General features: G+C 45.1%; 1 protein-coding gene across 1 annotated transcript in view; it reads right to left on the bottom strand.

The window, feature by feature from the left end:
- The window catches only part of NTM (neurotrimin), an 885,373-nt gene extending 876,092 nt beyond the window's left edge, over positions 1-9,281 (bottom strand). Inside the window, exon 1 of the mRNA XM_063139536.1 lies at positions 8,952-9,281. Within this exon, the coding sequence (XP_062995606.1) occupies positions 8,952-9,033 (82 nt within the window). The 5' untranslated portion in view covers positions 9,034-9,281. The remainder of the gene's footprint in view (positions 1-8,951) is intronic.
- Between the last annotated feature and the right edge of the window lie 5,670 nt (positions 9,282-14,951).

The following is a 14,951-nucleotide window of genomic DNA, read 5'->3' as shown; positions in this document are numbered from 1 at the left end:
TTTCCCCAAAAGGCGTTAACTTCACAGAGGTTAGTTATGATGCGGCTTCAGATGCGATGCAAACCGGCTGACTTCCTCTTGCCTTCCTTCCACTCAATGCTCTTTAGCCTGCGCCTCACCCTAGGATCAGTTAGCCTGTTGGTGGCCTCTCCTTCAGAAGAATGCTGGCTTCCCACTGCCTCTCTATGATTTTCCCTTGCCAAGATAAGCTCTGGAGAGAGCTCAGGACCAGCTGGAGGAGAAAGTGTGAGTGCTCTGTCCCCTCAGTGGTACAGGCTGGCCTGCGTCTGGGGCCGACTCCTCTACTTCAGAGTCTGATTCTGATTGATTACCTGAGACACCTTCTTCCAAAACAGGGGGAATAGGGCTAGACATGAAAACAAGTTGAATAATGTGACCTAGTCAGCTTATTTCCCCCTAAAGATCACATCATTGTGGTGCACAAACATCTATGTATAGACCTCAAAGCATTAGTTTTCACAAGTATGTGAGCACACAATGAAGCCCCCACGAAATATTCTGAATACTGAAGCCCATTCTCATTTTCTCCCATGGCTTTTGAAACTAACATCTTCGGAGGCAGGGTAGAACTACAGCAAAGCTGGCAAAACGGTGGTGAAAGGATGCCATTCAAGAAAGTTAGAAAAAGACCCTTCTCAATGCCTGGAGCTTGCCACACACGTCTCTGGATCAGAGTCATAAAATAAGCAGAATAAATTGTGCATGTGTACTTTGTAATTGGGATGTCCAAGACTGTAAACATCAGTTATCGCTATTATTATTTATTAGGCACCGATTGGCGGCTGCCGACGTGAATAATAACGATTTTATTGAGCCAAGTAGTAAATATTGACCCCAGCGAAGTCAAGGCTATTATTATTTTCTTCAAGGGACCATAAATCTTGATATTAGCAGAAAGAAGTCGATATATTTGTTTAAATACACATTCATTGGTGCCATCATCCACACAAGGAGAGAGAGAGCCAAAGATAGTTCTCTCTCTCTCTCTCTCTCTCTCTCTCTCTCTCTCTCTCTCTCTTTCCATTCACTCACTCGAGACAGTAGTTTTAACACAACATACCACCACATGCTGGGGAAAATAAGACCAAACTACTGTAGTGATCTGCTGTTTAGAACTGTCTTTTGTAGGAGATGAATGTTGGCAAGCCTGTGTCATTCAACTCCTCTGTAATCTTGAAAACGTGTAAACTCTCATCCACAAACACCATCGCCTGTTTGTAAAACACGGTACGTGCCTTTTGCCAGTTCTCTTTCTCTGTAAACAGGCTACCATCAGGCCAGTTCTGCCTCAGTGAGGCCCGGTGAAGCTGGGTGGCTGAGAGAGCAAGCTGTGGACCAGAAAAATCCCAGCACATCTCTAACCTTGTCCACGTGCCAAATACCAGTCAGACATTTCTGGTTTTTACCAGCCTGCTTCGGTCTCCTTCACTGCCGCTTCCCCACATAAGATGAGCCCTGCTGGATCAGTCCAAGGGTCCATCTAGTCCAGCACTCTGTTCACACAGTGATCAACCAGCTGTCCAATAGGGACACACAAGCAGGACATGGTGCAACAGCACCCTCCCACCCAAGTTTCTGAGTATTCAATATACATAGAGTTGTATTCCGCAAGTCTCCCAATGCATTTTGGCCCTCTGCCATATATTTTGGGCCAAAGACTTCTGAAAATTTGTGTCTCCAAGAAGAATCCTTGGATGTTTTCAATACCCTGAGACTTTGTCTCTCCCCCCTCTGTGGGAAAGGCAGGGGCACCATAGGAATGTGCATCTAGGGAATCCCACAGGTCTGAGCTTCAATGCCCCTGATTTAAGTTGCCCCTGATTTATGTTGCCCCTGATTTAATTTATGTTGCCCCTGATTTAAATTTATGTTAACTTATGTTAAATTTAAATTTATGTTAATTTATGTTAATTTATGTTAAATTTAAATTTATGTTGACCGATTTAAATTGCCCCTGATTTAATGCCCCTGATTTAAGTTGGCATGCGGCTTCCAGCAGACTCACTAATAGACCTGGCCCTTGCTCCCAATGAAAGGACTCTGCATCCTGGAATGGGCTCCCCGAATACTTCATCTCGAGGGGTTCCATGCCAGGCAAGACGATGTGGAACAGGTGCCATTGAAAGCCACCACTCCGAAGTACCGTGCAAATGCCAAATATCATGTCTGTCTGCCTGTCTATATGGGAGAGCATGTCTATTGCAAAGACCTTTAGAGATGTCCCCATAGAAGCAAATCACATCAAAGCAGACTGGATGCACTCTTCTGTTCTCAAGATAAGCAGCATACTGCACCCACTTGAAACTCCCTGCCCCTAAGGGCTAGGATAGGCCACCTAGGACCAAGAATGGAAGGGCAAGTTAGGGATGAATGGATTTCTTTGATACTGTTCTGCTACGGTTTCATAGACTTGCTTGGCCATGTCCCATACAACTGAATTTGGTTAGTGCCTATAATGCTTGAATTGGCTTTCAGTTCATTCTGTTTGTTCTTCTTGCTGCCACTGCCTCCTCTTCACCTAAACCATGTGCCCAAAGCACTATTGATAACACATGGCACAATCCATAGCCACACATGATTCCTTGGAACCTGCAGAAACCCACCACAAGAATGAGTGGTTTGACAGAAGGAGCAAACACCATATAGGGCTACTGGATATTTTATGACATTTTCTTGGTATATGGAGGGAGGGGAAAACAAAGCTAATAATAAATGCAAAAGTTGCCAATTTTCATTATTATTATTATTATTATTATTATTATTATTATTATTATTCTAATTAATTAATTTAAAAACTTGTCAATTGCATAAGCATGATAATCATTTGCAATTAGGCATAGCCTTAAAAAAAAGAAAAAGAGCTGTCGACGTTTTAATCCATGCTATGATCTCAACTGAAAATCTCTTGACAAGGTGCAAAGTTCTGACACTTCTCCAGTGGGTGGAAGAGCAGAAGGGTAGCGAGGAGACTTGGGGAAATGCAATCTGCTCCCTTTGCTGTCCACGTGGGCTTTGTGCCTGCAAAGGAAGCCGCTTGTTGAAACGCGGCTGGCTGAGAGAGACTCGGAATGGGTGACAAAAAGTGAACTTAGCCTTCTGTGCCGGTTCTCAACTGCCAGGCGCCCTCCATGAGCCACTGACAACACAGGCTCTCTCAGTTCCCTCCCCAATTTTCTTTTCTTTTCTTTTTTTCCTTTTCCAGAAACCTCTCTTCATGCTAAGAGAGAAGAGGGAGATTACCAGAAGCACTAAATGAGATACCAGGCAGAGGAACAAAAGGCTACAGCTAAACAAAACTGATCAGAAAGCATTAAAAAGGAACAAATCCTCCTAAGAGGGAGTGATACGATTGCTAGAAAGAGAATACCAAAATAGCAGGCTTCCGCAGCGCGCCTTGTGGAGCTGGGGCAGGGACAGGAAGGTGTGTGCTGAAGGGACAGCTCCTCTCCAGCTTCTAAAACACACTCTCTCTCTCTCTCTCTCTCTCACACTCACACACACACACACACACACACACACACACACACACACACACACAACAAACACACACAAAGCACACCCCAGAATCCCTTACCAATCAATATCCATTCACTGGGCAAGGCCAAAACCCTCAAGAGCTAATGAGCTCTCATGTCTGCCACTAAGCCAAAGCTGGTATGTGGGGCATTCTTTGTCTTGCCTACCTCAAAAGGGAGAGGAACCAACCTGCTGCTGAAAACCAGACACACACACCCCCCACTTTCCATAGCCGATTTGGGGGATGGGGGACTAAGTGCAGGAAATCGCAGCTCCAGTTGAAGGAAGGAGAGAGAGTAAAGCTTCAAACCCAAGGAGAGCGAGCGACTAGGAAGGGGGAAATGACTTGGAACGTGGTTCGCTTCCTAAGCAGGCCAGCTGGATCGATGGAACAAGGCTGGGTTATTGCAAAGCACGGCAAGAGGCTACCTGGGCAAGATGGATGTTGTGTTATAGCAGACTGGTGCCTCTTCTATTTTAGTAATATTCATCCCCTCACCCCTAATATCCCACCCAAGTGGCTTTCATGTGCAGCAGACAATGGGCCATTTCTAAACTTCCACCACAAGCCTGCAATCAAGGAAATGCCTCAATTCTATCCCCTTTGCACATTCTTCACTTGGGTTCCCTGGTCTCAGGTCCACTTATTCTTTTGCTTCCTTCCATCAGCCATCTACCTTCTGGGCTCTCCTCCTCTTAATGTCCCTGCCCCCTGGGACTTCTTCCTCAGTCTTCAACATGAAGCAAAGCACTTACTTTTGTTCCTAGGGGCTGTGAAATGTTTTGTTTGCTCCTTTTAATCCCAGCCACACTGACAACTTCCCCTTTCCTCACAGAGTCTGGGGCTGCCAACAAGGAATGTTTACGTTATTTACACGAGCTAAGCCAAAGAATGTTGGTGGTGTTACTGCCACAAACACAAAGCAGATTGCAAACTATGATACACCCAAAATTGGAACAGGAGAAAAGGTTGGGGGAGCAGCAGTTGGGGGAGCAAGACTTGAAACAGCAACACACAATCCAAATTTAAATACATGAATTATATGGTCAAGCAAGAAGAGGGATTTGTTATGGTTCATTACAGGCTAATTCCAGCAACAAGTAGCTTATATGTGCTCTTCAGCAAAGATCATTAAAAAAAAGGCTTTGTTGCTATGCAGGTTTTAAGTTTGGCACATTAGAGTCTCAACAAATATTTGCTTGGAAGTTCAGCCTCATAGTGTTCAGATAATCTGCTAGTCCAGATGGCCCATGTCTAGATGCCTGGTTCCAAAGACTTTAAAACTGTGAAAATCATATCTGCATTTACTAAAAAAAAAAGGGGGTATAGCAATGTATATTGGTACTATTCCATGACTGAGCTGCATGCACAGGTACAGTTCAGCACAAACTGAATTGAGAGATACATCAGAATTCCAGGGAATTAAATATAATCCTGAAGGCCAATTGCATGTCTTTTTTTTAAATAAATAAATCAGAATACCATTCATGAATTAAGTCAAGGGAAGGGCCCTACTGGTTCATCTCTAACATACCAAGTGCTGTCTATTAGATCCTGCAACCCACTGTATTCAGACATGAAGCCTGCTTTACCCAAACTCAAAGCACTCAAACTGTGTTAGGAAAGAGCAATAGGAAGCTGGCATGCATGGAGTTGGTCTACTGGTTCATCTAGTTCAGTAGCGTTGACACTGAGTGGAATTGGTTCTCCAGACAAGAGTATTTGCTTTACTGAAGTTGCCATGGATTGAACCTGGAACCTTCATCATACAAAGCATGTGCTCTTCTGCTCAGCCATGACTCTTCCCAGGAAGCCTGATCCCTTAGATACTTATCAAGGCTCATAAACAGTAATAAACCATCCTGGAAAGACAGACAACCCACACACTACCTACTTTCCTCTGAAAGTGGTGCAATTGCAGAGTAACAATTCAGCAGAATAGTTTCAGCAAGGACTCTATCTGTACTGACATCCTGGAAGTTCCACAAATATGTAGTCAGTGCACAGACACCCAGAGGTTCTCCAGCAGGCAAATGAAAGGATAAAGCTCGGAGCAGTGGGAGAATCACTGCCTTAGAGGAAGAAGAATGGAAATGGACACCACCTTCTTTGTACCCAAACCTACCCAGTCCATTTAAAAAGGAGTGGCCACTACCCTGTAGAAGAACACATACTTTGCATGCATTCTCCATCATCTCTAGGTAGGCCAAGAGAACATCTAACCAAAACTCTGGAGACCCTCTGCCAGACTGCCTCTGGAGAGCTAGATGGTCCAGTGACCTGATTCAATATAAGGCAGCTTCCTATTTTCTTATGGAGAAAAGAGCTTTCAATAGGAGCTACTACCATTTGAGGGGTGGGGAGACACTGTTCTGAAGTGACAGTAAGCAAACTATCCTTCTGAAGCTAAAAGTGCCAATTATTCCAACAAAGATCATCAGAAAAAGTCAAAGATGTCCATTTCCTTGGTCAATACATTCCTGGCAAATATCTAAGCCCACCACATCTTCGGAAGACGTCTTCAGTGCATGCAGATACAATAGGCTTCCTACAGGCACCATAAATCATGACTTAATATGTCTCAGCCACAGCTGAGGCTAGCTACATCAGTAGGGACTCAAGGCAGCTCTTTATAAGGAAAATCCCTATTGTCGCAGATACGATATAAGACAAACTTTCCTAATCTACTGCCTCCAGGGGTGTTGACTATAACTACCAGCATCTTGGGAGTTGAAGTCCAGCACCTCTAGAAGACACCTGGTTAGGAAAGTCTGGATTAAGGTGTGTCATTTTGAAGGGGGTACGGTTGTGATTAAGTTGGAAAGGAAGGATGGACAGAATTCCAATTGAAAAAGAGTGGCAGAGAATAGCTGTTAATAAACAAGGAATCTAGTGGGCAGAGGTGCCCCAAAAGCATGGGAAAAGGCAGAGAATTATAAATGACAGCTCAGTGCCTGGGAAGCCACACCACTGATATACAGAACAAGTCTGCCAACTTCCAAACTGCATCCACTTTGGGATGATTCACACTCTTGTATGCTGCTTACCCACATGAAATAGCTCCCTGCACATGGAAAGCCATCTCATCAAGGAGAAAGTGTAGCCTCTCAATTCGTCCTTGCTGGTTTTCCACATTTTTGTTATATATATGATGCTATCTGAAGTGGTAAAGTCTAAACTTCTATAATCTCATAGGGAAGGGGTGAAGTTTTGAGTTGCCAGGCTCAGGAATTCCAAATGAAAACAACTTAGCAGATGGGATGTATGCACATATACATGTATTGTAGGTGAAATGTAAAAACAAGTATCAGCATTAACTGATCATAACTCTCCAAAGCCAACTTCAGCCATTCTGCAAGAGAACAAATTAAGGATGAGGGATTCTCAACAGCTTTTCCAGAGAAGAAGATATGGATGCCAACTGCATTACCATTGAATAACTCGACAGCCATGAGGTAGCCTCCAATGCCATAGAAGAGACACCTTCTCACCACTCTGGGCCACTATCAATATTGCAGAATGCAACGTATTTATTAAGTTGCTCAAGCCATGCATGCCCTGGTAGGAAATATATGTGCTGGCATCTCCAGATGGTTGTGCAGAAGCTAATACGCACTGACACGCTGGCCAGCATGGTGCACGCAGAAACATATGGGTCGATTTCCCCCCATCCCACCCCTTCCCATGAAATGCAGAGACCTTGTGCACACCTGTCTCTCTGCCTCCCACACCCAACCGCTGACAGACGGTTCCTATAGACTTTTGCTCGCTGCACATCACCCAGCCTTTAATCAATCCACACCCATTTCTTTTCCCCTCCGCCCACCCCCAGAATCTCTCTCCAGCTCCTTAGGGGAGTGAATTAAGTCACCATCAAGTCTATTGACCTCAGCTGGAGGGGTCAGAGAGGATTATAAGGAAAGTATTTAATCAAGTTTATAAGAAGCCCTCGCCAGTCAGAAGGAGACAGAAAACCTCTTTGGAGAAAGGGATGGGGGGAGAGAAGCGTCAAAGGACATCTCTCCATTCTGCCCTTAATTCCCCCATCAATAAACCTGGCTTTTTGCAGTCTGTTTAAGCAGCCACGCTGGATAAATAGGGAGAAATTTCTAGGACAAACCACTCCCCACCCTTTCAATCTTCACTTGTGAAGTTTCTCCATCTTCCTTAAATCTCAAAGAAAGCGGGGAAGGGGGGGTTGGAAACAGCAGAAACACTGCTAGTGGTGCATCACACACTTAGCAACAACAAATTTGGCATTGCCATTAAAACAGATCTTGGAGAGTTTAAAAAAACAAACATAGCCATACAAGGAGAATCTTGTAAAGGAAAAGGAAAACGAGGAAGCCAACTGCAGCTGTAGAAAGCTTGGCTCCAGCTCCCTCACAGGAGCATCCGCTGTCAAGACAGAAGCAAGAGTTGTGCATCCACCTCCTGGAAGGGTCCTTCGCTCTGTAGCTTTTGCAACCCAAAGACACCCAGAAGTTTGCCTTATCGATACCCCTGACCCCTTCACCCTTTCCACCCCCACCCCAAAAAGGCTCTTAACGCACTATCATATCAGTCACCTTTCCCCCCCCCCAAAGCTGGCGCCTTCGACATCAGTTGGAATGCAGCTCCCATGACCCACCAGCCTGCTGGTGGGAGATGGGAGTTGTAGTCCAACACATCAGGAGGATGCCAGGTGTGTTGGACTTGAGGAAGGTTCAATTAAGTCATAGATTACCCCACTTTCCTTGGTGTAAGCCCAATTTGCTGCAGAATGTTTATTAGCCTTAGAATGCAGGGTGGGTGGGTGTGTTTTCGAGATACAAGGGCAGAGATTCAAAAGGGGGGGGGGAGAAAGAGGAACTGATCATTTCCCAGCCATCCCATCCCTATCTCACCCTCCTCCCTTTTTTTTCTTCCCCACTTAGCAACGGCAGAAGTTAGTGCGTGGAAGTTTTCCTTCCCCAACGCCTTCGGAGGAAGGCACCCGGGCAGCAGCAGTGATGCTGTGCCTGCAAATCTCGGCTCAACTGTCAACTACGTCGCACGCCTTTGGCATCTACCACGGATTTCTCCTGGGGACGCGCGAGGGGGGGGTGGGGAGGAGAGGAGGAGGAGGAAAGGAAAGCACCTCACTCTCGGAACCTCGAATAAGCAGGACGGATCACGCCGACCCGAATCAAATCAAGCCATCAAGCCGCGTCCACAAATCGCCTTCCCGACCGCAGCAGCGACAAGAGCCAGATCAATCGATAACGCATACATGGGTTCAGTGGGGAAGGGGCGGAGAAGAAGAGGAAACCTCGGTAGGAAGGGCCCCCCAAGATTTTCAGAGCACCCCCTTCCTCCCCAGCCCCCACCCCCCTTGCAGCAAAGCAAAACAGGCGCTGGCCAGCAGCCCCGCGCGAAGGAATGAACGGAGTACCTTGGAAGAGGAAGACCGACGCCATCCCGGCCAAGATCGCCCAAAAGAGAGGGTGGTGCATTTTCGCCAGAAGTCCAGTCATGCTCGAGGCTGGCGTTTTTATAGATCTATCGCGCCTTGGCTTCGCGCCTCCCTTCCAGCCGCTTTCCCCTTTCCCTGTCCGATCTGGTGGCTCTGAAGCTGGCAGAGAGAGCGAGAGAGAGCGCAGAGCTGGCTGGCTGGCTTTTTTTTTTTTTTTTGGAAAGCCACTAGGGGTGGGGGGTGGGGTGGAAATCCAGTCTTGATTGAAGGACTAGAAGCCCAAGCCGGAGAGACTCCACGCGCCGGAGCGAGCGAGCGAGAGACTTCTTCTCAGTAATTATCTCCACTCATGCTCTGGCATCGAGACCCGCTCCAAGATATGGGATGCGGACAAGCCCTCCTACGCGGCGCACTCATTGGTTCGCATCCAGCGATTGACAAAAGCGGCAACACGCAACCTCACGCGCTCGCTTCCTGAGAGTTGCAGCTGGAGGTGTTAAAAGAGGTCCCGAGGGTCGCGTGTATGCAGGTGATGAAGCCCGATCGCTGGATTTGGGACTGACTCCGGATTAGGCGAGTGCGTGTTTAATCCGGATCAACCGTTTTTGGATTGACTCCGGATTGAGGACTTCAGAACCACTCTGAATGCAAAGTGGTTCTGTCTTTCTTTAAGGATACCTGCTTCTCTACAGAGGGTGGGATTTAAGCTGAAAGCTCTGTGCATATAATACTTGGGAGTAATGGATCCTTCCCATCTTTTTTAGGGGGTGGGGGGTATACTTAATGTGTGGTAAAGGAAGCTAAAATGTAAAGGGTGGATTCAACAAACAGGCAAACTCAGGAATCATACGTGCACATTCATCAGGGATTCATTCAGAGACAAACCCTGGTTTGTTGCTGTGTGATGCCTGGCCCTCCCCATTATATTCAATAGGATTACTTCTGTGTAAAAACAAATGACATCAGGCAACCCTATCGCCGCTGTTGATCTCTGCTCAGGTGTTTTTAATATCAGCTTGCCGTGCAGAAATTAAGCAGGTGAAGCTTTTCCCATCGTTATACCTCCCAGCCAGAACAGCTTCAGCTGTGAACGTTGTGCAGGTCAACAATCTCTTAAAAGCACAGAAGCAACACAAATCAGAAAAGAAGGAAGAAGAGACTGTTTTGGAGAAGCTGCAACATAATCAATGCAGGGGAGGGGGTCACCTGATGTACGGGTGCATTGGTTTCATACTTTTCTATACTGTTTTTCCTAAGCACAACACAGTTTACATCAAAATAAAATAATGTTTCAAAAACATATTTTAAAAACACAGTAAGCCATACCAAATTCAGTTCAACAACTTCCCATAGAAATGTTTCAGTTTACCAAGAAAAAAGAAGTATGCCAACTGCCCAAACTTTAGGAGGTTTGCAGCCCCTCCCTCTGGAATGCTGGAAATATGTAGTTTTTGACTTCAAGAGATCATTACTGAGTCTCAGGTTGATTGCGGTGAACCCCTACTCCTAGGTGCTGCTGAGTTCACTTTGCCACAAATAATGGGATAATAGAAAACAGGGAATATAGTTTGATTTATGGAATCTACTTTCACAATGAGTAGTGTGGCCCACCAATGAAATGGCATGATGTGTTTTAAGAGAAACGAGTAAATTGGTTTCCAAGTCATAACAGCAAAACAATTTAAGGAGCAGTATATCCAGCAAACACATAGATAAAAATAGGGTGACCATATGAAAAGGAGGACAGGGCTCCTGTATCTTTAACAGTTGCATAGACAAGGGAATTGCAGCAGGTGTCATTTGTATATATGGAGAACCTGGTGAAATTCCCTCTTCATCACAACAGTTAAAGGTGCAAGAGCTAAACTAGAGTGACCAGATTTAAAAGAGCTTTAACTGGTGTGATGAAGAGGGAATTTCACCAGGTTCTCCATATATACAAATGACACCTGCTGAAATTCCCTTTTCCATACAACTGTTAAAGATAAAGGAGCCCTGTCCTCCTTTTCATATGGTCACCCTAGATAAAAAGCCCTTCATACAGGTGGATTTTAAAAACCTTTTTTGAGATATAGAACAGAAGGGGCCAATTGTACATCCCTTGGGAGAGAGCTCCATAAATTTAGGAGCCACTGTTGAGAAGGCCTGGTCCCTAGTACTTACGAGTCTAACTAATCTTAAAGATAGCCCAACAAGTAGCACTTCCAATCCTGATCTTAAAGCATGGACAGGTTTATAAGAGTGCAGGAAAGACTTTAAAATCTAAGCTTCAAGCTTTGACATCTTCACCTAAAAGTATCTTAGGTAGAAGGATTGGTAAAAGAGACTTGCAAGGGCAAATCCTTGTTGGAGTAGATAGTCCTTGTTGAGAGAGACCAACCATCTCACTCGGTATAAGATAGTTTCATACTTACAACTCATCTCTAACCTGATTATTGCCATCTGTATCTGAACAAGAAGTTCACTTAAGAACTTCCGCCAGTTCAAGAAGAATCAGTCTTATTTATTATTTTATTTATTTATTTATTGCACTTATATACCACTCCCATAGCCAGGGCTCTCTGGGCGGTTTACAGAAATTCTAAAATTAAGATAAAAATGAGCATACAAAATTTAAAATATTAAAACACAGAATATACACACATAAAGCATTAAAAACTGTTAAAAAACTAAACATGTGGGTGATTAAGATGTGCCACTATATGCCTTGGCAAAGAGGAAAGTCTTAACCTGGCGCCGGAAAGATAGCAGCGTTGGTGCCAGGCGAGCCTCGTCAGGGAGATCATTCCATAGTCTGGGGGCCACCACTGAAAAGGCCCTGTCCTTTAACCATTATCCAGTCTTAAAGGAAAAACCTTCACCTTTCACAGTAATTCAAACTACAGCTGACAGTTGAGTCAGGCAAGCAAGCAAACACCTAAAATACAAGTCCCATGTTAGCTATAGCAGCTTGGGAAGAACATGAAACAAACAACAACAACAAAACAACAACAAGAAGAAGAACGTTAGTCACATCAGTTACCAGCATCACATTAAAAAAAAAAACCTATACAGAAAACCTTCAGAAACAGGGCCTACCAAAATACGCCCACTCCAACATCCAGAAAGTAGTCATACTTAAAACACGTTCAGTAGTCAGGAAATTTCTGAACCAGTAAAAGACAGCGTGACTTGGCAAAGCCCATTGTGTTCATCTAGAAAAAACACCATGTGAGAAAAGAAATAATAATAATAATAACAACCACAATAATAATAGGCTGATTAAAGAAAACACGGTGCCCTTCCATCCACATGGTCTGTAGTTATGTTACTGAGGATGGGATTGGGGGAGAAGGGAAAGTTGAACCATCACCCTCTTGACATTGCAGAGTGAAGAGTATCCTAACGACTTCTCATCTCAACTCAAACTGGGGCCAAAGATGCTGTGCTGTGAACCAGGATGCCCTTAGTTCAGAACTTGCCACGAATGTCCTCATGTCTGCTTGCCAATAGAGTAACACTTGGATAAACAAGCAGTGGGGTGGGGGATCATGGGGTGATTGGGATTTGGAGAGTAGCCGGATGAGAGGGCAAGGAAGAAGTGGGATTCTTGTGGGATTCAGGGGAATTCTAGGGGGAAATTGGGGGGACAGTACTCACCTTCCATTTGAGGCAAGCATTATGAGCCCCCAAGACTCATATCTCCACATCAGAAAATACGAGCCATGGCAATGTCTTTAGCACTTAAACCCTTGCCACATTTTGCTTTTCTCTCTGCTGGGCTCCTGGTGAATGTTTCCAAGTTTCATTTATTTATTGCAGTTATATCCCACCTTTTTTCCTCCAAGGAACTCAAGGCAGCATATATAATTCTCCTCCTCTCCATTTTTATCTATCTATCTATCTATCTATCTATCTATCTATCTATCTATCTATCTATCTGTCTATCTGTCTATAAAATTTTATATACCGCCCCATAGCTGAAGCTCTCTGGGCGGTTTACAAAAGTTAAAACAGTTTCATAACAACAACCCTGTGAGGTGGGCCGTGCTGAGAGTCTGCGACTGGCCCAAAGTCACCCAGTGAGCTTCCATGGCCGAGAGGGGACTAGAACCCAGATCTCCCGACCCCCCCCCCCAGTCCAACACTCTGACCACTACACCACACCAAGGGCAAATGCATGTCTGGAGGAACCTCATAGCAGTAAAAGCAGCTTGATGAAGGGGTGAGGGAGTCATGACAGAAAAACAGCATGCAGGAAGAAAAAAGGCTGAGCACTCACTCCTATGCCATTTCTCGGCTCCAAACCGCCTCCAGTTTTTCTTAACAAAAACAGTTGTCAGCCTTTTGGTACATGTGTGGGCTGTCAGAATTTTATGACATGCATGTGCATGTGCCATTTACTTGTGGTGAACTTCGGATAATCTAATGCACCATATATCGGCTTAGTGGTTGTAATAGCAACTAGATGAGGCAGTGGGAACGTCCGGTTTGAGGTGGATTGTTTTTTGTTGCTGTTTTTAAATGGCGTATGCAGCTATGGGGAGGCGGGCACTTTTGAGCAGAACTGCAGTACTAGGGGAGTGGGGTTTAACCCTTCCCCTTCTTGCTCGTTCCCCAGGTGGCATTGCTCCCCCTCACCAGCTTCTATCTGGCTTGGGGCGGGGTCACCTGGAACAATGGTATGGGGTGGGGAGTTAATCTTCCAGCATGGTTATTCCAAACAGAATCACCCACCCTCTATGGCTGCATTTGTCATTTCAACAACAACCACAGGAGATCCAATCATTTACCTCGCACTGTCTCATCTACGTGCTCTCGAAGGCTTAACGTATTCAAAGTGCTGGTATTAACATTTAAAGCCCTAAATGGCTTTGGGCCAGGCTATCTGAAGGAACGCCTCCTCCTGTATGGACCTGCCTGGACCCTAAGGTCATCCTCAGGGGTCCTTCTCCACGAGCCCCTGCCAAAGGAGGTGAGGCAGGTGGCTACCAGGAGGAGGGCCTTCTCTGCTGTGGCACCCTGGCTGTGGAATGAGCTCCCTAAGGAGGTTCGCTTGGCACCTACATTATATGCTTTTAGACTCCAGGTGAAGACCTTTTTATTCTCCCAGCATTTTAACAGTCTATAAATAAATTTTAACTTGGTGTTTTAAATTCATAATTTTGCATTGCTGCTGTTTTTATCTGGTTGAGCTTTTATATTGCATTTTATATTATGGTTTTATACTGTTGTTTTATACTTTGAATGTTTTTAATTTTTGTGAACCGCCCAGAGAGCTCCGGCTATTGGGTGGTATAGAAATGTAATAAATAAATAAATAAATAAATAAATAAACGTAGGGGCTCTATTCAAGCTAAGCTTGCCATCTTTGGGGGTGGGGGGTGGGGGGTGGGAGTTCCTGTGAATCTAAGCAGGACTATGGAAGGCAGATATTCAATAGGTTCTGCTTTCGCTTTTGGTGCCATGCAGGATATGTTTGTTGAATTTCTGCATAGCACAGAGCTGTTACAGATACAGTGGCCCCCACCCTGCCCTATGGCTTAGCTCGAAGGAGAAATCTCCATGTCTTTCTAAACAAAAAGAAGAAAGGATGGAGGGATAGATGGATGGAAATGGTACCAGCTTTGCTCATGGAGCCTACCCTCCACCAATGGGTGATCTATCAGTTGAAGACCAGTAACAACTTGGACCATGGCTGTTACCTAGGGCATGGCTAGATGAGGGGGGTGGAGGGGGATGATCTTGCAATATGATGATCGTGAGATCCTCCCCCTCAATCTACATGCAGCATGTGATGTCACGGGAGAAAAAGGACATCGCACCTGACATTTGTTTGTTTGTTTGTTTTAAATAGAAGAAGAACGCAGAAGTGCTCCTATGCAAAATTAAGTATTTATTATTTAACAAAATCCTGCTCACCCTACAACACCCCACCCCACCCCACCCCACCCCACCCCACCCCTGTTGGACATGGAGCTCCTGAGGAGCTCCGTGGCC

This window comes from Elgaria multicarinata, chromosome 12 (genome assembly GCF_023053635.1).
Source record: "Elgaria multicarinata webbii isolate HBS135686 ecotype San Diego chromosome 12, rElgMul1.1.pri, whole genome shotgun sequence".
NCBI classification, from domain to species: Eukaryota; Metazoa; Chordata; class Lepidosauria; order Squamata; family Anguidae; genus Elgaria; species Elgaria multicarinata.
This window is presented reverse-complemented; position numbering and strand designations above follow the sequence as displayed.